This window comes from Pseudophryne corroboree, chromosome 11 (assembly GCF_028390025.1).
Source record: "Pseudophryne corroboree isolate aPseCor3 chromosome 11, aPseCor3.hap2, whole genome shotgun sequence".
NCBI lineage: Eukaryota > Metazoa > Chordata > Amphibia > Anura > Myobatrachidae > Pseudophryne > Pseudophryne corroboree.
In genome coordinates, this window is record NC_086454.1 from 16,112,416 (window position 1) to 16,134,344 (window position 21,929).

The 21,929-nt window shown below is 44.6% G+C and overlaps 1 protein-coding gene across 3 annotated transcripts; it reads left to right on the top strand.

Annotated features, from left to right (window-relative positions):
• Positions 1–39: 39 nt before the first annotated feature.
• On the top strand, positions 40–20,628 carry APIP (APAF1 interacting protein). Of its 3 annotated transcripts, none has more exons than XM_063946300.1 (8): positions 40–122; positions 217–347; positions 1,171–1,271; positions 3,544–3,592; positions 6,482–6,599; positions 15,616–15,751; positions 15,862–16,029; positions 18,650–20,628. In XM_063946300.1, exons 2-8 carry the CDS (start codon positions 279–281, stop codon positions 18,747–18,749), a joined length of 741 nt encoding a protein of 246 aa, XP_063802370.1. In that variant the 5' UTR covers positions 40–122; positions 217–278; the 3' UTR covers positions 18,750–20,628. The 3 variants fall into 3 exon arrangements, with proteins under 3 accessions (XP_063802370.1, XP_063802371.1, XP_063802372.1); XM_063946301.1 differs by having other exon boundaries at positions 41–122; positions 273–347; XM_063946302.1 differs by lacking the exons at positions 40–122; positions 217–347 and adding an exon at positions 397–1,076.
• The last annotated feature ends 1,301 nt before the right edge of the window (positions 20,629–21,929 follow it).

Here is a 21,929-nt window from a genome sequence, read left to right on the forward strand (position 1 = left end):
GCCCCCGGCACAGGCTGCCCCTCACACTGCCTGACAGGAAGACGCCCAGGAGAGAGAGGCCGCCGGCGCTGTACTACTGGCCACACACGCGGCGACAGCCGGCCACAGACAGGATTATACAGGTTATTATTGTCCTACAGCTGCCTGAAAGCTATAAAACTAGGCTAAAACGGAGCACTAGGGATAAAGGGTGATAAATATAACGTGTTACGACAGCTGTCTCCGGTCGTGTTCATCATTCTCCGGCTTGCCTCCATCTTCTCGGAGACCAGGTTCCCATGGAAGTGCACGACGCAGACTATACGAAAATGGCCGGTGAAGTGGAGACAGATTATCAAGCTATGTCGGTGAGTCTTGGTTTTACCTCATGTCATCAGTGTGCTGCTGCTGTCATTAGTCCCTGGCTCTTCCTCCTTCTCTCTGCGAGAGAGCAGCAGCGGTGTGGCTGCCATTCTGCACAATATACAGCCCTGTAACCACTGGCCGGCCCTATAGCACAGCAACTGCACTCAGTCACACACTCAGAACAGCACAGTCATTGCACTCAGTGTCACACACTCAGCAGCACAGTCACTGCACTCAGTGTCACACACCCATTGCACTCAGTCACACACTCAGAACAGCACAGTCATTGCACTCAGTGTCACACATTCATTGCACTCAGACTTACAGACTCAGCAGCACAGTCACTGACCCCAGAGTCACACACCCATTGCACTCAGACTTACAGACTCAGCAGCACAGTCACTGACCCCAGAGTCACACACCCATTGCACTCAGACTTACAGACTCAGCAGCACAGTCACTGACCCCAGAGTCACACACCCATTGCACTCAGACTCAGAACAGCACAGTCATTGCACTCAGTGTCACACACTCATCAGCACAGTCACTGCACTTAGTCACACACTCATAGCACTTAGAGTCACACACTCAGGGCAGCAGAGTCACTGCACTCAGTGTCGCACACTCAGCCGCACAGTCACTGCACTCAGTGTCGCACACTCAGCAGCACAGTAACCTCAGGCATGTATTACTGCAATGGTGACAACTGCAATCAGACTGACAATGCCAAGGTAGGGGGTGGGCCAGGGCCGCAGAGCCTGCATTACATTGCGTTGCTGGATCTTGTCTTCTGATGTCTCTGCTGTGGCCGCTTTTCTTTTCTAGGACAAAGGACACCCCAGGAACCTGATCCCAGAGCTGTGCAGACAGTTTTACAACTTAGGATGGGTGACAGGGACCGGCGGCGGTGTCAGCATTAAATGCGGGTGAGTTATATCTGTAAGGCAGGCATTCCCAACCACGGTCCTCAAGGCACACCAACCGTGCAGGTTTTAGTGATATCCAGGCTGCAGCACAGATGGTTAAATCAAAATAACTGAACTACTAATTAAGTCACCTGTGCTGAAGCCTGGATATCACTAAAACCTGCACTGTTGGTGTGCCTTGAGGACCGTGGTTGGGAATGCCTGCTGTAAGGTTTCCTGCCTGAGTCAATATCCCCCCCTCCCCTTTCGGTCCCAGTTTAGTATTTTGGATGACTGGACGTCTAAAGTGCAGGATATACAATACCCCCTTTCAGGGGCACTTGTGAAGTGTAGTAGTGCATCAGACCATGCACTTTACGCATTTCACCAGAGAGCCCTTGTCACAGTTGGTTTCTGCCACCATGGTGCATCCATGGGGGTTGCTTTGGAGAGGACGGGGGGCATGGGATTGTGTACTGTGGAATGTCCTTACTTACTAGTCTGTTGCTCTGTTCATGTTGCAGCCAGATAATTATAATGCACAATGTGATGTGCTGGCGCTATATACGTAGATAATAGTAATACTAATGTAGGTGGCAGTTGGAAGCTGTATTTGTTATTCTTTCAGTAAATACTTTGTCCGTATCGTTTTGGGTTTGTGCCTCAGTTGAAGAGCTATTAGTGTTTTTTCTAGACCCCTGGACCTGTTACAACACGTACATTTCCTCTTTCCTGCCTAGGGTGTTGCTCTTTGCTCTGGTGCTTCTAGCACACTCTGGTCTGTATCTTAGTGGTGAGATACAGGCCAGAGTGTGCTAGAAGCACCAGTGCAGAGAGTGACACCCCAGGCAGTAAAGAGGAACTGTATGGGTAGTGACAGGTGCAGGGTGCTAGAGTGAACACTACATAAGTGAAGTTTGGGACTATAGGATATTCTGCCGATTACCAGAACTTTAGATTTTGCAAACATCGTACAGCAGTGGTTCCCAGACTTTCTTGAATCACTGCGCCCTAGAGTATAATGGGATTTTTTTAAAATGTTTTTTTCTTTCATGGCTCCCCTAGGCCAAATTCTTATTGAGAAATTGATAACATTAAGTAAATTTGCTTACATGTCATCCAGTTATGTGCTGAGGACAGGGTTGCGCTTTTGTATGTCCATATATGTTATAATTGGCAGCCGCCAGCTCTGATTTAGCCTATAAAATAGACCAAAAGTAATCTGATTTGATCCTGGATCACCAACTGTGGGCATTGGCTCCCCCGGCTCCCAGTTTTGGAACCACTGTCCTTCAGTTTGGGATCCGGTCTGAAGATCGACAGTGTCTAGGTCGACCACTATAGGTCGACAGTCACTAGGTCGACATGGATGGAAGGTCGACAGGGTTTCTAGGTCGACATGTGCTAGGTCGACAGGTCTAAAGGTCGACATGAGTTTTTCACATTTTTTTTCTTTTTTCGAATTTTTTCATACTTAACGATCCACGTGGACTACGATTGGAACGGTGAAGTGTGCCAAGCGAAGGCACCATGCCCGAAGCATGGCGAGCGGACGCGGTGCACTAATTTGGGATCCCGGTCACTCTACGAAGAAAACGACACAAAAAAAAAAAGTTCCTCATGTCGACCTTTAGACCTGTCGACCTAGCACATGTCGACCTAGAAACCCTGTCGACCTTCCATCCATGTTGACCTAGTGACTGTCGACCTATAGTGGTCGACCTAAACATTGTCGACCTAGACACTGTCGATTTGATGAACCACACCCCTTCAGTTTACAAGCTCGCATCAGCTGTATCTACCTGTAAGATTAATGCAGACATCGGTGATTGAGAATGTATAGCGGCTCATCGCTCGCCCATGGTTTTGGATTAAGACCAATTAAAAGTATATACATGAATTCGGATCAACGAGTGGAGGGGGGGTCTCCATGTTTCAGCGGCGGGTTATAGAAGTAATTATACTTTTAATTATATGATATTGCAATATATTACATTAGTTGCTGTAACCTGAATAGTTTGTGTAGATCGTGACTTTTTTTAGTAGTATTATCCAGTCGCTCGCCAGCACTAGTGATTCCTTTTAGAGAGTCTCTTTAAAAAAACAAAATAAATAAGCCGTTGTGAGTTCCTTATACCTTTTCTAGAATGCTAACATAACATATATGACCCCAATCTTTATTATACTCTTATAACAGAGGTCTCGCTATTATTTATGACTTTTGTGCTGTCTGTGTCATCATTCTCTGTGTCGTTACTTCTTGCCGACTTACGCCTTATCTCTGTGTGCGCAGGGAGGAAATTTACATAGCCCCATCTGGAGTCCAGAAAGAACGGATTCAGGTAGGAAACTCTGCTGAGCTTTTTGACTTCTGAGATATCTTCCCCCCCCCTCCCCACCTTCCCGCTGACCGGGCTGTAGTAACTTACCTTATTGGCCGTTAGAGTGTCGACAAGCAGAAGGAGCACAGTGGTATCCTACAGCCGACATGCTACTGTTTTACCAGAGACATTGATGACGCTGTACTGTGCAATACTAGGATACCGACATGTCGGCTTCAATATTCTGCTGCTTGCCGACATGCTAACAGCCAATCGGCCATACCAAACCCATTAAAGCACAATAACAGATTTATTTTGGGGTGTCTTCAGATTTTTGGCCAATTGTTTTACGGTTGTTTTTAGTTTCTTACGTTCACTGATTAAAATATTCTCTTAATGTCAAAGTTGGGCACTGAAATATGTAACTGCACATTAGGCTTCAAGTTTTTTTTTTTTATTTAGTTTTTTAAAAGCAACAAATTAGTTCGGTATATAGTAAAGCCAGGTTGGTGTCTGACGTTTTATCAGAGGTTGCTTACTGTTGCTCGTTGCCATATTTCTGTGAATGTCTGCCCCCACATTCTCAGTCCTAACTTTAATTAGTTTGACTTCCTGATTTTTTTTCCATGAACGCTCAAAGCCAGGCGAATCTGCAAAGCTGATATAATGGGGGTCTCCATTTTCATAGTCATAGTGTCAATCACACATTGTATTTGATCTGTTTCTTTATACATGACATTGTAAAAGAAGGGCAGAGTATTTTTTTGTATTTGGTTCCATATTACATTTCCATACAGTTCCGTACTTGCAGAATCCATAGAAGCCACATAGGTATTATCATGTCATTTGGAAGATTCCATCTCCTTTCGTGTTTGCATCTGATATATGATGCCTGTAGCACATACATTAGAGGACGGATATAAATATATCTGGCGTGATGCAAGGTAGTTTGTGACTTTTGTGACTGTGAAAGGGTAATACTCTGTGACAAGTTCTGATCGTGCAGCTCCCAGCGATAGATCTTTACATAGACGCTTTCTGCTCGGATTATTCACATACTTTAGATTATTATCTGACGTCCTCTCAGTCTGTGCACGGGAATAAGCAGAAAGGGAAAAATCCTTGACAGTGATTGACTGTAACGCAGTGTCCTTTTTAAAAAAAAATATGTCCCCGTTACAAACAATCCAGGGACAGTCAATCACAGTTTAAGGGGCTGATTCGGAGTTGGGATCAAAGCAAAAAAACAACTACGTTTGTATCCGGCACAAACCATGCTGTACTGTAAGGAGCGCAAATGCAATTATGGGGGAATTCAATTGAGCCTGTAAATTATTTGCACACAAAAAAGGGGCTTTGTCGCAATTTTTTTGGCAGATGTTTTTTTTTCCGGACAATTCAATTGAAGTCCGTTTTTTTTCCGCATGAAAAAAAAATAAATTGTGGTGAGAACACACAGGATATGCAATTTTTTTTGCAATCACTGTCGCGAAAATAAAAAACTCGCTTATCGTCTAATTTGTTACACCTGCCTCCGGCCAGGTGGAAAAAAAAAATCCCCAATACTGGCGGATTTCGGGGCGAATTAGGTAGCCTCCGGGGGATGAATTAGCCACGGTAAATTACTGCGGATAATTGAATTTTCCTGTAATGTTTTTGCGTGCATTAGAAATACTGACTGGTTGTGCATGTAGCCCACAAATACCGCTTTATTGTTACACTGCAATATAGATTACAGTTTGGACACGACCCCTCTGAAAGCTAAATCATCCTGCACATCTTATAGCTGCACCACTTGTATGCTACATGGCTTTTCCAAGGTGCACAGTTACTTGCTTATTCACAGCTGACGTGTAAGAAGCCGGGGACAGCGTATCATTGTAGTACGTGGATTGATTTGTCATATACAGGATATATCAGTTTGTGCCTCTAGCTATAGTCAGATTATTAACGAGTTGCGCTTTATAAGCACATTTAACCCCTTCAGTGGCGTTTAAAAAAAAAAAAAAAAACATACCTCCCATGGCGTGTTTTTAAAATTAGGTAGTGGAGGAGGGCGATCGCCCTCGGGGAAAAACCCGCGGGCATCTCCAGCGTCATTGCTGATGCAAAAAAAAAAACTAAAACCGTTTTTCGCTAAAAAAAATACACACATCGCATGGGATTTTTATTTATTTTATTCCTATATGTGCACCTAGCGGCGCCCGGGATTCTGCATAAGCCATTACACTGTTAAGCACGCCCCCCGGCCAATAGGAGTCCAGGGGCGGGCTTAACTCATAAAAGTTTATGTTGATTCCCGGGCGCCGTCACGCTACACGACTGTCTTGGGGGAATCACTTAGCAGTATCTTCCGGGCATCAAGGGGTTAATACAGGTTGAGTATCCCATATCCAAATATTCCGAAATACGGACTTTTTTGAGTGAGATAGTGAAACCTTTTGGTTTTTGATGGCTCAATGTACACAAACTATGTTTAATACACAAAGTTATTAAAAATATTGTATTAAATGACCTTCAGGCTGTGTGTATAAGGTGTATATGAAACATAAATGAATTGTGTGAATGTACACACACTTTGTTTAATGCACAAAGTTATTAAAAATATTGGCTAAAATGACCTTCAGGCTGTGTGTATAAGGTGTATATGAAACATAAATGCATTCTGTGCTTAGATTTAGGTCCCATCGCCATGATATCTCATTATGGTATGCAATTATTCCAAAATACGGAAAAATCCGATATCCAAAATACCTCTGGTCCCAAGCATTTTGGATAAGGGATACTCAACCTGTAATAGTTTACAGACTGTAAATTCTTTTCTTTCTTTGTCTCTTATCCTGCGTCACTACAAGCACATGAACGAAAGCCGCAAAGATACAGTTGTAAATCTCGTTTGTTTTTCTGCAGCCGGACGATCTGTTCATCTGCGATATCGATGAGAGAGACATCAGCTGCCCCGCACCTTATAAGAACCTGAAAAAGAGCCAGTGCACCCCATTATTTATGAATGCCTACACAATGAGAGGTGCGGAAACGGCACAATTTCCTGTATGATCAGTGTTCAGTTGGCGTCTCGTGTATTGGTGTAAAATACAGAACACAGCAAATCGTAGTCATTACACTATATAGTAGATTTAGTATGTTATTGCTCCAATTGTTTTTTTGTTTTGTTTTTACTGAATTTATGTATTCGTAACTATTATTGCTCAGTTGGATTATTACTTATACCCCTTTTACACCAAGCTTTTGAACTGGGTTAATCCGGGTTGAGACTCAGGGGGTCATTCTGACCCGATAGCACGCTGCCATTTTTCGCAGCGTAGCGATCAGGTCAGAACTGCGCCGGCGCATGGCCGCCCGTCGCTGCGCTACGATCGCCTCTGCCTGATTGACAGGCAGAGGCGGTCGATGGGCGGCAGGGGGTGAAACGGCGGCGTTTGGCCGCCGTTTCGTGGGCGTGGTCCGGCCAACGCAGGCGTGGCCGGACCGTGAGGTGAGTGGCCCGCAGCGGCTGCGTGACGTCACACGCAGCCAATACGGGCCGGGGAGCGATGAGTATCTCCCGGCCAGCTTGCTAAAGCTGCGCTGGCCGGGAGCTACTCTTGAAGTGCAAAGGCATCGCCGCTGTGTGATGCCTTTGCACTTCTGCTGTGGGGGCGTGGCACTGACAAGCGGGGCGGGATAGCACCGTGCTGGGCGTACCCCCGCATGTCTGAGTTCATGATCGAAGCTGTGCTAAATTTAGCACAGCTACGATCAACTCGGAATGACCCCCTCAGCGTGAAAGGGTTTATCCAGATCCAGTGACCCAGGAATCCAACCCGGCTAGCTTGCAGGGTTGGTCCTGGGAAGGACCCGGCTCACAGCGCAGTGTACAGAGGTAAGCGACCAGGGACCCGTTTACAGCATAGGAGATGACCGGTAATAACCCTGGTCCTGGCGTCGGTCTGATCAGGGCCTCAGCCGTGTCGCATCCGAGTTGGATCCAGCTACAAGATCCCGGTGCTACCCGGTAATTCGGTGTAAAAGTGGTATTACTTATATAGCAAAAAGGAAATGGTGTGGAGAGTTCCTTAGATGGCGCAAAAGCAACTCTGGTGCAATAAGCTAAAAAAATAAATGTCACCACATTTACAAACAGAAATAAAATACACAAGAATTCCAGCTTATACCACACACTGAGCGCTAGAAAGTGAATAATACGTCCCTTTGTTACGGGTACTCTTTGGATGGATCTTCTTATAGTAATACGTCTCCGGTGAGTCCGTTCCAATATAGAAAATAAAAAGAGAAGGACAAATGTGTAGTAGGTTCTATATGTCATAGATATAGATATAGATATAGATATAGATATAGATATATATATATATATATATATATATATATATATATATATATATATATATATATATATATATATAGAGATATAGATATAGATATAGATATAGATATATAGATATATATATTTATAACATGACGATGCCACCAAATTAATACTGCAGCGTACCCCCACTCACACAGATGAAAGCAAATGAATACACATCAAGGTATCTTTGTTCCAATCTCAGTCACAAATCTGTATAGGGAAGGAATATATTTTTTAGGAAGAAACAAGTGATCTCGTTTAGGTAAATGGGCGTACCCGAACACTCTCAGCCAACAAAATTAGTGGTAAACTCTAGTAATGAGCGGGTTCGGTTCCTCGGAATCCGAACCCGCCCGAACTTCAGGTTTTTTTACACGGGGCCGAGCGACTCGGATCTTCCCGCCTTGCTCGGTTAACCCGAGCGCGCCCGAACGTCATCATCCCGCTGTCGGATTCTCGCAAGGCTCGGATTCTATCGCGAGACTCGGATTCTATATAAGGAGCCGCGCGTCGCCGCCATTTTCACACGTGCATTGAGATTGATAGGGAGAGGACGTGGCTGGCGTCCTCTCCGTTTAGACTAGAGTACTAGAGAGAGACACTAATTTTGGGGAGCATATTATTAGGAGGAGTACTACTTGCTGCTGATAGTGTGACCAGTGACCACCACCAGTTTAATTAATCCGTTCTCTGCCTGAAAAAAAACGATACACAGTGTGACACAGTCACATACCATATCTGTGCTCAGCCCAGTGTGCTGCATCATATGTAATACTGTATATCATTATCTGACTGTGCTGAGTGCTCACTGCTCACACAGCTTAATTGTGGGGGAGACTGGGGAGCAGTTATAGCAGGAGTACATATTTTAAGTACAGTGCACACTTTTGCTGCCAGAGTGCCACTGCCAGTGTGACTGACCAGTGACCACTGACCACCAGTATTGTGATTGTCTGCTGACCACCAGTATATTGTGATTGTCTGCCTGAAAAAGTTAAACACTCGTCGTGTGGTGTTTTTATAAACGCATTCTGCAGACAGTGTCCAGCAGGTCCGTCATTACATAATATATACCTGTCCGGCTGCAGTACTAGTGTGATATATATATATATATATATATATATATATATATATATATATATATTTTAATTTTATCTCATTATCATCCAGTCTATATTAGCAGCAGACACAGTACGGTAGTCCACGGCTGTAGCTACCTCTGTGTCGGCAGTCGCTCGTCATCCATAAGTATACTAGTATCCATCCATCTCCATTGTTTACCTGAGGTGCCTTTTAGTTGTGCCTATTAAAATATGGAGAACAAAAATGTTGAGGTTCCAAAAATAGGGAAAGATCAAGATCGACTTCCACCTCGTGCTGAAGCTGCTGCCACTAGTCATGGCCGAGACGATGAAATGCCATCAACGTCGTCTGCCAAGGCCGATGCCCAATGTCATAGTACAGAGCATGTAAAATCCAAAACACCAAATATCCGTAAAAAAAGGACTCAAAAATCTAAAATAAAATTGTCGGAGGAGAAGCATAAACTTGCCAATATGCCATTTACCACACGGAGTGGCAAGGAACGGCTGAGGCCCTGGCCTATGTTCATGGCCTATGTTCATGGCTAGTGGTTCAGCTTCACATGAGGATGGAAGCACTCAGCCTCTCGCTAGAAAAATGAAAAGACTCAAGCTGGCAAAAGCACAGCAAAGAACTGTGCGTTCTTCGAAATCCCAAATCCACAAGGAGAGTCCAATTGTGTCGGTTGCGATGCCTGACCTTCCCAACACTGGACGTGAAGAGCATGCGCCTTCCACCATTTGCACGCCCCCTGCAAGTGCTGGAAGGAGCACCCGCAGTCCAGTTCCTGATAGTCAGATTGAAGATGTCAGTGTTGAAGTACACCAGGATGAGGAGGATATGGGTGTTGCTGGCGCTGGGGAGGAAATTGACAAGGAGGATTCTGATGGTGAGGTGCTTTGTTTAAGTCAGGCACCCGGGGAGACACCTGTTGTCCGTGGGAGGAATATGGCCATTGACATGCCTGGTGAAAAAATCAGCTCTTCGGTGTGGAAGTATTTCAACAGAAATGCGGACAACATTTGTCAAGCCGTGTGTTGCCTTTGTCAAGCTGTAATAAGTAGGGGTAAGGACGTTAACCACCTCGGAACATCCTCCCTTATACGTCACCTGCAGCGCATTCATAATAAGTCAGTGACAAGTTCAAAAACTTTGGGCGACAGCGGAAGCAGTCCACTGACCAGTAAATCCCTTCCTCTTGTAACCAAGCTCACGCAAACCACCCCACCAACTCCCTCAGTGTCAATTTCCTCCTTCCCCAGGAATGCCAATAGTCCTGCAGGCCATGTCACTGGCAATTCTGACGAGTCCTCTCCTGCCTGGGATTCCTCCGATGCATCCTTGCGTGTAACGCCTACTGCTGCTGGCGCTGCTGTTGTTGCTGCTGGGAGTCGATGGTCATCCCAGAGGGGAAGTCGTAAGACCACTTTTACTACTTCCACCAAGCAATTGACTGTCCAACAGTCCTTTGCGAGGAAGATGAAATATCACAGCAGTCATCCTGCTGCAAAGTGGATAACTGAGGCCTTGGCATCCTGGGTGGTGAGAAATGTGGTTCCGGTATCCATCATTACTGCAGAGCCAACTAGAGACTTGTTGGAGGTACTGTGTCCCCGGTACCAAATACCATCTAGGTTCCATTTCTCTAGGCAGGCGATACCGAAAATGTACACAGACCTCAGAAAAAGAGTCACCAGTGTCCTAAAAAATGCAGCTGTACCCAATGTCCACTTAACCACGGACATGTGGACAAGTGGAGCAGGGCAGGGTCAGGACTATATGACTGTGACAGCCCACTGGGTAGATGTATGGACTCCCGCCGCAAGAACAGCAGCGGCGGCACCAGTAGCAGCATCTCGCAAACGCCAACTCTTTCCTAGGCAGGCTACGCTTTGTATCACCGGTTTCCAGAATACGCACACAGCTGAAAACCTCTTACGGCAACTGAGGAAGATCATCGCGGAATGGCTTACCCCAATTGGACTCTCCTGTGGATTTGTGGCATCGGACAACGCCAGCAATATTGTGTGTGCATTAAATATGGGCAAATTCCAGCACGTCCCATGTTTTGCACATACCTTGAATTTGGTGGTGCAGAATTATTTAAAAAACGAGAGGGGCGTGCAAGAGATGCTGTCGGTGGCCAGAAGAATTGCGGGACACTTTCGGCGTACAGGCACCACGTACAGAAGACTGGAGCACCACCAAAAACGCCTGAACCTGCCCTGCCATCATCTGAAGCAAGAAGTGGTAACGAGGTGGAATTCAACCCTATATATGCTTCAGAGGTTGGAGGAGCAGCAAAAGGCCATTCAAGCCTATACAATTGAGCACGATATAGGAGGTGGAATGCACCTGTCTCAAGCGCAGTGGAGAATGATTTCAACGTTGTGCAAGGTTCTGCTGCCCTTTGAACTTGCCACACGTGAAGTCAGTTCAGACACTGCGAGCCTGAGTCAGGTCATTCCCCTCATCAGGCTTTTGCAGAAGAAGCTGGAGACATTGAAGGAGGAGCTAACACAGAGCGATTCCGCTAGGCATGTGGGACTTGTGGATGGAGCCCTTAATTCGCTTAACAAGGATTCACGGGTGGTCAATCTGTTGAAATCAGAGCACTACATTTTAGCCACCGTGCTCGATCCTAGATTTAAAACCTACCTTGGATCTCTCTTTCCGGCAGACACAAGTCTGCTGGGGTTCAAAGAACTGCTGGTGACAAAATTGTCAAGTCAAGCGGAACGCGACCTGTCAACATCTCCTCCTTCACATTCTCCCGCAACTGGGGGTGCGAGGAAAAGGCTCAGAATTCCGAGCCCACCCGCTGGCGGTGATGCAGGGCAGTCTGGAGCGACTGCTGATGCTGACATCTGGTCCGGACTGAAGGACCTGCCAACGATTACGGCCATGTCGTCTACTGGCACTGCATATGATTCTCTCCCCATTGAAAGAATGGTGGAGGATTATATGAGTGACCGCATCCAAGTAGGCACGTCAGACAGTCCGTACTTATACTGGCAGGAAAAAGAGGCAATTTGGAGGCCCTTGCACAAACTGGCTTTATTCTACCTAAGTTGCCCTCCCACAAGTGTGTACTCCGAAAGAGTGTTTAGTGCCGCCGCTCACCTTGTCAGCAATCGGCGTACGAGGTTACTTCCAGAAAATGTGGAGAAGATGATGTTCATTAAAATGAATTATAATCAATTCCTCCGTGGAGACATTGACCAGCAGCAATTGCCTCCACAAAGTACACAGGGAGCTGAGATGGTGGATTCCAGTGGGGACGAATTGATAATCTGTGAGGAGCGGGATGTACACGGTGATATATCGGAGGAGGATGATGATGAGGTGGACATCTTGCCTCTGTAGAGCCAGTTTGTGCAAGGAGAGATTAATTGCTTCTTTTTCGGTGGGGGTCCAAACCAACCCGTCATTTCAGTCACAGTCGTGTGGCAGACCCTGTCACTGAAATGATGGGTTGGTTAAAGTGTGCATGTCCTATTTATACAACATAAGGGTGGGTGGGAGGGCCCAAGGACAATTCCATCTTGCACCTCCTTTTTTTCTTTCATTTTTCTTTGCATCATGTGCTGTTTGGGGAGTGTTTTTTGGAAGGGCCATCCTGCGTGACACTGCAGTGCCACTCCTAGATGGGCCAGGTGTTTGTGTCGGCCACTAGGGTCGCTTAGCTTACTCACACAGCTACCTCATTGCGCCTCTTTTTTTCTTTGCGTCATGTGCTGTTTGGGGAGTGTTTTTTGGAAGGGCCATCCTGCGTGACACTGCAGTGCCACTCCTAGATGGGCCAGGTGTTTGTGTCGGCCACTAGGGTCGCTTAGCTTAGTCATCCAGCGACCTCGGTGCAAATTTTAGGACTAAAAATAATATTGTGAGGTGTTCAGAATAGACTGAAAATGAGTGGAAATTATGGTTTTTGAGGTTAATAATACTTTGGGATCAAAATGACCCCCAAATTCTATGATTTAAGCTGTTTTTTAGGGTTTTTTGAAAAAAACACCCGAATCCAAAACACACCCGAATCCGACAAAAAAAATTCGGTGAGGTTTTGCCAAAACGCGGTCGAACCCAAAACACGGCCGCGGAACCGAACCCAAAACCAAAACACAAAACCCGAAAAATTTCAAGTGCACATCTCTAGTAAACTCATCAAGGTTTCTTTGGAGTGTATACAGATATTATACACGGCGTACCCCAACTCACAGTGCAAAGTGTAGCGATGTTCATATAAAGATATCTTTTTAGGCAGTATGGTGTTTTCCTCCTTCAGAAGCCAATCCTATAATCACTCAGGTCCAAAAAATAAACCGTTTTGAAAAAGTAACAACTTTTGTTGGATCACAACAAGATCCTCACATATAAATAATATAGTCCAAAAAAATAAATAGTAAAAAGACAAAAATTTCACAGAGAGTTGGAAAAGAGTAAAATCCAAATGGTGGTGAACAGCTACTCACACTAGCCAGGATAGTGTTGGCTGTGAGTGTGGGGTACGCCTGTTTACCTAAACGAGATCACTTGTTCCTTCCTAAAAATTATGGCCCTCATTCTGAGTTGTTCGCTCGCTAGCTGCTTTTAGCAGCAGTGCAAACGCTAGGCCGCCGCCCTCTGGGAGTGTATCTTAGCTAAGCAGAAGTGCGACCGAAAGGATAGCAGCATTGCTACAAAAAAAATTGTGCAGTTTCTGAGTAGCTCCAGACTTATTCCTAGCTAGCGATCACTGCAGACTATTTAGTTCCTGGTTTGACGTCACAAACACGCCCTGCGTTCGGCCAGCCACGCCTACGTTTCCCCAGCCACTCCTGCGTTTTTATCCGACACACCTGCGTTTTTACACACACTCCCTGAAAACGGTCAGTTGACACCCAGAAACACCCACTTCCTGTCAATCACTCTGCGGCCAGCAGTGCGACTGAAAAGCGTCGCTAGACCTTGTGTGAAACGACAGTCTTTTGTGAAAGTATGTCGCGCGTGTGCACTGCGCACCATACGCATGCGCAGAAGTGCCGCTTTTTTACCTAATCGCTGCGAACGAAAGCAGCTAGCGATTAACTCGGAATGAGGGCCCATATTCCTTCCCTATAAAGATTTGAGATTGGAACAAAGATACCTCGATGTGTATTCATTTGCTTCCATCTGTGTGAGTGGGGGTACGCTGCAGTATTAATTTGGCTAATATATATATATATATATATATATATATATATATATATATATATATATATATATATATCTCTCTCTATCTCTCTCTATCTCTCTATCTCTCTATCTATCTCTCTATCTCTATCTATCTCTCTATCTCTATCTATCTCTCTATCTATCTCTCTATCTCTCTATCTATCTCTCTATCTATCTCTCTATCTATCTCTCTATCTCTATCTATCTCTCTATCTCTATCTATCTCTCTATCTATCTCTCTATCTATCTCTCTATCTATCTCTCTATCTATCTCTCTATCTATCTCTCTATCTCTATCTATCTCTCTATCTCTCTATCTCTATCTATCTATCTCTATCTATCTCTCTATCTCTATCTATCTCTATCTATCTATCTCTCTATCTATCTATCTCTCTATCTCTCTATCTATCTATCTCTCTATCTCTATCTATCTCTCTATCTCTATCTATCTATCTATCTCTATCTATCTCTCTATCTCTCTATCTCTATCTATCTCTCTATCTCTATCTATCTCTCTATCTGACATATAGAACCTACTACACATTTGTCCTTCTGTTTTTATTTTCTACATTGGAACTGACTCACCGGAGACGTATTACTATAAGAAGATCCATCCAAAGAGTACCCGTAACAAAGGGACGTATTATTCACTTTCTAGCGCTCAGTGTGTGATATAAGCTGGAATTCTGGTGTATTGTATTACTTATATAATATGGTATTGCTCCATTTGATTGTTTCGCTGAATTTATGTACAAGTAATAAATATTACTTCACCAGTCCCCTTTGCAAGTCGTCTTTATCTAGTGCGAAACGTACTTTATGCAGATTAGCAGAAGGCAGACTGAGTAGGCGCTCTTGCCATTCGGAAAGAGTCTATTACAGAATAATACACACGCTCCTTCCAGGTCTACTATGGTATCCCGGTGCTTGGGATCCCAACCACCGGTATACCGGCAGCGGGGCGAACGCAAAAGAGCCTCTTGCACGGTGGCGCACCACACTATTTATTCTCCCTCCAGGGATGTCTTGGACCCCCCCAAGAGGGAAAATAGTTGTCGGTATGCCGGCTGTCGGAATTCCAGTGCCGGTATGCTGAGCGCCGGAATCCCGACAGCCGGCGTATCAAGTGCCACCCGCTCCTTCCTGTTGCCACACACCGGCCCAAGCGGCGAGATTTTGGCGACGTAGCCACTGGACTGAAGGTGACAGTTTGTTCTAAGACAATTGCCTCTTTTAAATCTAGTAGCCACATCGCTGAAACGTTCCCGCTGCAGCGCAACACGCAGGCTGTTGTATTTTGTGCCACAATCTGTTATACAAATCCTTATTTCATGGATTAGACGGGGGACGTTGTGTTATGATGGCTGACGGAGACCATTCTGTTTGTTTGTATTTCCAGGAGCGGGTTCTGTCATCCACACTCACTCCAAATCCGCCGTTCTGGTCACTCTGCTCTTCCCAGGGAAGGAATTCCGGATCACACACCAAGAAATGATCAAAGGAATTAAGAAGTGCAGTACTGGGGGATATTACAGGTACCCTTCCCCCCCCCCCCCCCCCGACACTGATTCTTCCTGCTCATGTCTTCTGAATAGATGACCAGACCCTATGTGACGGTAACGTGTGTGTTTCACTCATTTGGCAGATACGATGACATGTTGGTGGTCCCTATTGTAGAAAACACCCCAGAAGAGAAAGACCTGAAAGATTCTATGGCGAGGGCAATGACTGAGTACCCGGACTCCTGCGCGGTGCTGGTCCGCCGCCATGGAGTCTACGTCTGGGGAGACACGTGGGAGAAAGCAAAGACAATGTATGTTCCTTTACCGGTTTTGGTTGTAAAATGTTTACATGAAAACTAAAAAAGTGGAGACGGGTGAAGTTATTTCAATGTTTGTGACGGCTGTTGACCCTGGCTGGGGCGTCTCTCTTCCTGTGGCCGTGCGGCACGACCGTAGGGCCACTGAGAAAGCGGTTAATCATCTGGCCTGTGAGCGATGTGCTGGGACTCGCAAATCCGGGCAGCTGCGACACTGGCAGCTGAATTATGCCCTAAGTGCTGACTATTGGGGAAATGCAGCAACTCATCAGACTGACCTCTCTAGCGCAGCACTACATACAGGACCTGGAATTTAAGGCGGTCTTTTACCTTTAGAGTGTACATGGTTAGCACAGTGGTTAGCATTGCTGTCTCAAAGTGCTGGGGGTCCCAGGGTTCGATATGCTCACCCCATTTTTGCATTGGTTTCCCCCACACTTATTAGTAATTAGACTGATATAGGGTTACACTCTCGTGGTGTTTCTAGCGAAAAATACCCTGAGAAGTTCTGGGAGAGGATTCGCAGGGGCGGCGCTTTCTAGCAGGCTCTGTTCCTGCATGCGATATGTGGTACATCCCCGCGGTGTATTCAATTATCACAGTGCAAAGATTGTGATAAAAATACCCCTATGACTCTCTCCTATCGCCTTGTTATGACTCTCTCTCGTTTCTGCTTGTTATAATGACTCTCGTTTCTGCTTGTTATAATGACTCTCGTTTCTGCTTGTTATAATGACTCTCATATCCGCTTGTTAGAATGGCTCTCATATCCGCTTGTTAGAATGACTCTCATATCCGCTTGTTAGAATGACTCTCTCATGTCCGCTTGTTAGAATGACTCTCTCATATCCACTTGTTATAATGACTCTCTCATATCCACTTGTTATAATGACTCTCTCATATCCGCTTGTTATAATGACTCTCTCGTATCCGCTTGTTAGAATGACTCTCTCGTGTCCGCTTGTTAGAATGACTCTCTCGTGTCCGCTTGTTAGAATGACTCTCTCGTGTCCGCTTGTTAGAATGACTCTCTCGTGTCCGCTTGTTAGAATGACTCTCTCGTGTCCGCTTGTTAGAATGACTCTCTCGTGTCCGCTTGTTAGAATGACTCTCTCATGTAAGCTTGTTAGAATGACTCTCTCATATCCGCTTGTTAGAATGACACTCTCGTGTCCGCTTGTTAGAATGACTCTCTCGTGTCCGCTTGTTAGAATGACTCTCTCGTGTCCGCTTGTTAGAATGACTCTCTTGTGTCCGCTTGTTAGAATGACTCTCATATCCGCTTGTTAGAATGACTCTCTAGTGTCCGCTTGTTAGAATGACGCTCATATCCGCTTGTTAGAATGACTCTCTCGTGTCCGCTTGTTAGAATGACTCTCATATCCGCTTGTTAGAATGACTCTCATATCCGCTTGTTAGAATGACTCTCATATCCGCTTGTTAGAATGACTCTCTCGTGTCCGCTTGTTAGAATGACTCTCATATCCGCTTGTTAGAATGACTCTCTAGTGTCCGCTTGTTAGAATGACTCTCATGTGTCCGCTTGTTAGAATGACTCTCATATCCACTTCTTAGAATGACTCTCTCGTGTCCGCTTGTTAGAATGACTCTCATATCCGCTTGTTAGAATGACTCTCTAGTGTCCGCTTGTTAGAATGACTCTCATATCCACTTCTTAGAATGACTCTCTCGTGTCCGCTTGTTAGAATGACTCTCATATCCGCTTGTTAGAATGACTCGTCTCCTCGTTATGGTTTACTCTCTTGTCTCCTGTCCTGTCTCAACATTCTTCTGTCTCTGACTGCCTCCTCGTTATAATGTCTGCCTCCTTCCTATAATGGGGTCTATGTATCAACAGTTTTTTGCATTAAAAAAATTAGATACATTTAGATTATTTTTTTATACTTTTCGCATTTTTTAAGTATGTAAGTTTTTCAATATTATATATCAGGGGGGGGGGGGGGGGGGTTTCGTAAAAATTTACTTTTTGCAAATTTTTTTTTTTTTTCCAAAGTTTTTCTCTATTGATATGTATCTTTGTATTATCATGAAAATTGTCTGAAACTTTTCATATCTTTTTTTTCCCAAGCTTTTACTGATGAGTTTAGCAATAGGCCATGATTGTTCTTATAGTTCCACCTCTAAATTTACTTTTTTTTATAAAAAGAATATGCTAAAAATATCTCCCTTTATCTAAATTATATATACAGTCAGGTCCATAAATATTGGGACAGCGACACAATTCTCAGATTTTGGGCGCTATACACCACCACAATGGATTTGAAATGAAACAAACAAGATGTGCTTTAACTGCAGACTTTCCGCTTTAATTTGAGGTTATTTACATCCAAATCAGGTGAACGGTGTAGAAATTACAACGGTTTCTATATGTGCCTCCCACGAAAAAAATATGAAAATTATCGCATTTTTGATACATTGACCCTAATGACTGTCTCTGCGTTCATAGTGACTGTCTCTGCGTTCATAGTGACTGTCTCTGCGTTCATAGTGACTGTCTCTGCGTTCATAGTGACTGTCTCTGCGTTCATAGTGACTGTCTCTGCGTTCATAGTGACTGTCTCCTCGTTATAATGACTGTCTCATACCTCCACAGGTGCGAGTGCTATGATTACCTCTTTGACATTGCCGTGCAGATGAAACAGCTCGGACTGGACCCAGCGTCTCTCCCCACTGAAGAAAAGGGAATAGTTTAATCTTCCCTGGAGCGATGCGTCTTGTGCAGACACCGATAGAACTTTAGCAAACCTGAGACATTTACCATCATTGTGTGGCGTGATCAGCACATTCTCCTCATTCATCTCTCACTGTGATGCCGCGGATAGGCTCCAATGTTGCATATGTTAGAACAGGTAGAAGCGTCAGTGATTCTAGTCTTATTTCCTGAAATCTGGGCGGTCACTTTTTTAATTTTTTATAAACTAAATAAGTAAGTGTCTGTTCTGTTGGTTACCTGGAAATGCGACATAGTGATATAATGCTATGAGGTTTTTGTTTTTTGTAACAGCTGTTGTTGATGGAGAAGAGTCATCGTTTAGCAGAATGCGTTTACGCAGCCCCCAGGTTTTAATAAAATAACCTACCTCAACCTATGGGGGCTACTCATCTCTTGCTAAGAATTTTAATATAGCAATTTAAGGGGGAAGCAACTTTCACGTGACTTTATTTCCATCAACAGACCTTCTTGCAGCTTTTACTAAATTATAGCTTTCGGGTTCTTTCTGTGCTTTTCAGCCATATATTTATATCATCATGCAGCCTTCTTTTCTTTGTATTTAAGTGTGAGAATGCAATGGATACAATTGTATCCTGAAAACTTTTCTTTGCTGTTTCTAAGGGCAAAAGAATTATGCAACACTCTGGTAAAGAAAAGTCTGTTAAGCACAGAAGGCAGCCACAATTGTGATGCATTGTATCTAATAGACTGTACAGGACGTTCGTGTCCTAAGGTGGAATATTCCTGCAAGGCTGTATAATGTGTGAGCGTTATCTACAGTAGATAATGCGGGGATATGTTAAGTGTGCTGTGATGCCATCAGTGATGTAATTTCTATATGAGCAGGAATTATACACGCCTTACAATAATGCATGTATGCGATCAGTGAGTAGTGATGTCATCAGTGATGTCATTTCAATGTGAGCAGGAATTATACACGCCTTACAGTAATGCATGTATACGATCAGTGAGTAGTGATGTAATTTCTATTTGAAAAGGAATTACACACGCCTTACAGTAGAAAATGGGTGTTATTCAGAGATGGATGCAGATCTTGCTTCCGCATGTGTGTTGCGCCGCCTCCCGATGTGTCCGCAACTTAATTGCGAACACATCAATGAGAGGACGACCCCTGCCCGGCAGGCAGTTCGGCGCCATTTTTTCTCGGAGCGGATGCCCACGACGGCCAGTGCGCAGACCCGATGAGTGCGGCCGCTGTATGCAAACGCAGCGGTTGCATACATCTCTGATTAAGGCCTAGTGTGTGTGTATGATCAGTGAGTAGTGATGTCATAACTTATATATGAGAAGGGATTACGCACGCCCTACTGTAGGTGACATAAGTCCCAGTGACGTCCCATTGTCATCTTTGTACATTTATGTGAGCAGCGACTTCTGTTATCTTTGTAATACATTGTTTGTATTTTTTATGCTCCATCCGGTGTGTTTATAAAGCCTCGTTAGTTCCATGTGATTGTTCGTGTGCAAACAAAGCCGTGAAAATGAGGTTTTAATATTTCTGCATTTGGAATACGCTAGTACAGTAAGGTGCAGTGACTCCGCGTCCAGCATGAACTATGATTTCCTAAAACCAATATAATGATTATATAGAACGGAGCAATTACCACCAGCCTGGTGTCCGCCTTTCCACCCCAAGAATTGAAGCACATCATAAAGGTAAAAATAGATCTGTGTCTGGGTATATATCTCTCCCAAATTCTTCTCTGGGTTTATCGTTGGTGTTAACACTGTAGCAGCCTGACATGTAAGCGCTGTATGTGCATGATGGTTTGTAAGATAACACAATGTCCTGAACTGTGCGTTCACAGTCTAATAAACCATTTGTGATGTTCTGGTAACAGGAATCGTTCTCTTCACTGTGCCGTAATGCAGTGCCGTAATGCAGTGCCTCAATGCAGTGCCGTAATGCAGTGCCTCAATGCAGTGCCGTAATGCAGTGCCTCAATGCCTGTGCTATATTGCGTGGCATGTAACCCTGTGAGTTACAAATCCATTACACACAAACTTGTTACATACTTTATAAGCATAAGGTTTTCATATACTTCAGAAATAATGCCGCCCCTGCACTCAGATGTGTCCTCACTGGTTGTCCAAACGCCACACGGTGGAAGACGCCTGGCGCCACTGAGAGGCTTCAAGGCCTAGTTGTACTGTAGTTTTCTTAGTTGTATTGCAGACACAGCAAAAGCGTAGCGTTTTCCCTCCCGGGCCGCCGACTTAGTACTAACACACTGTGCGATATCGCTCAGTGATGTCATGCCGCGGCCGACCCGAACTTGCAGCTTCTGACAATATTGACAGATTGAGCTGCAAGTACAGCCGACAGCGGGGGCGTTAACGACCACGGGAGTGCGCATCAGGCTTTGCTCGTAGCATACACACTGGGCGATATTGTAAACCATATCGCTCAGGAGGGTAATAGTGAGTCTAGTGTGTGTGTACCTTACGTACTAACAGCTGTCTCCTCTCCCGTTTCTCAGTCCTCGTGGACAAGTGTTACCTTAATTGCCAACTATACAAACTTTGTTATTTAATCCTTTTATATGGATTGAATCGTCTGGAGGGGTGGGCTGTAATGTCAAGAAAACACAATGCGGGTGTTTATTTTCAGTACAAACAGGTAAAGAAATGACCCTTGTATGTGTTTGGGGCTGATGGGTTACATCTACTACATGTATTTAAGTTCTTGAAGTAGATTGAAGGGGTGTAGTGGTGCGCTCTTAGCTAGGCAGTGTTCGGTGATAGCACGTTGACAGGATTGGGGTCTATACATCGGATAATAGGGGCTATTCAGAGTGGTTAGCACACCAAAAAAGTAAGCAATTGGGCAAAACCATGTGCACTGCAAGGGGGACAGATGTAACATGTGCAGAGAGTTAGATGTCGGTGGGGTGTGTTCAAACTGAAATCTAAATTGCAGTGTAAACATAAAGCAGCCAGTATTTACCCTGCACAGAAACAATATAACCCACCCACATCTAACTCTCTCTGCACATGTTATATCTGCCCCACCTGCACTGCACATGGTTTTGTCTGATTGCCAACTTTGCTAACAACTCTGAATAACCCCCAATATCGGATTTTATTCTAAAAGACAGAAATAAATCCCACAAAATAGCCGATAGAGCATATACGTAAT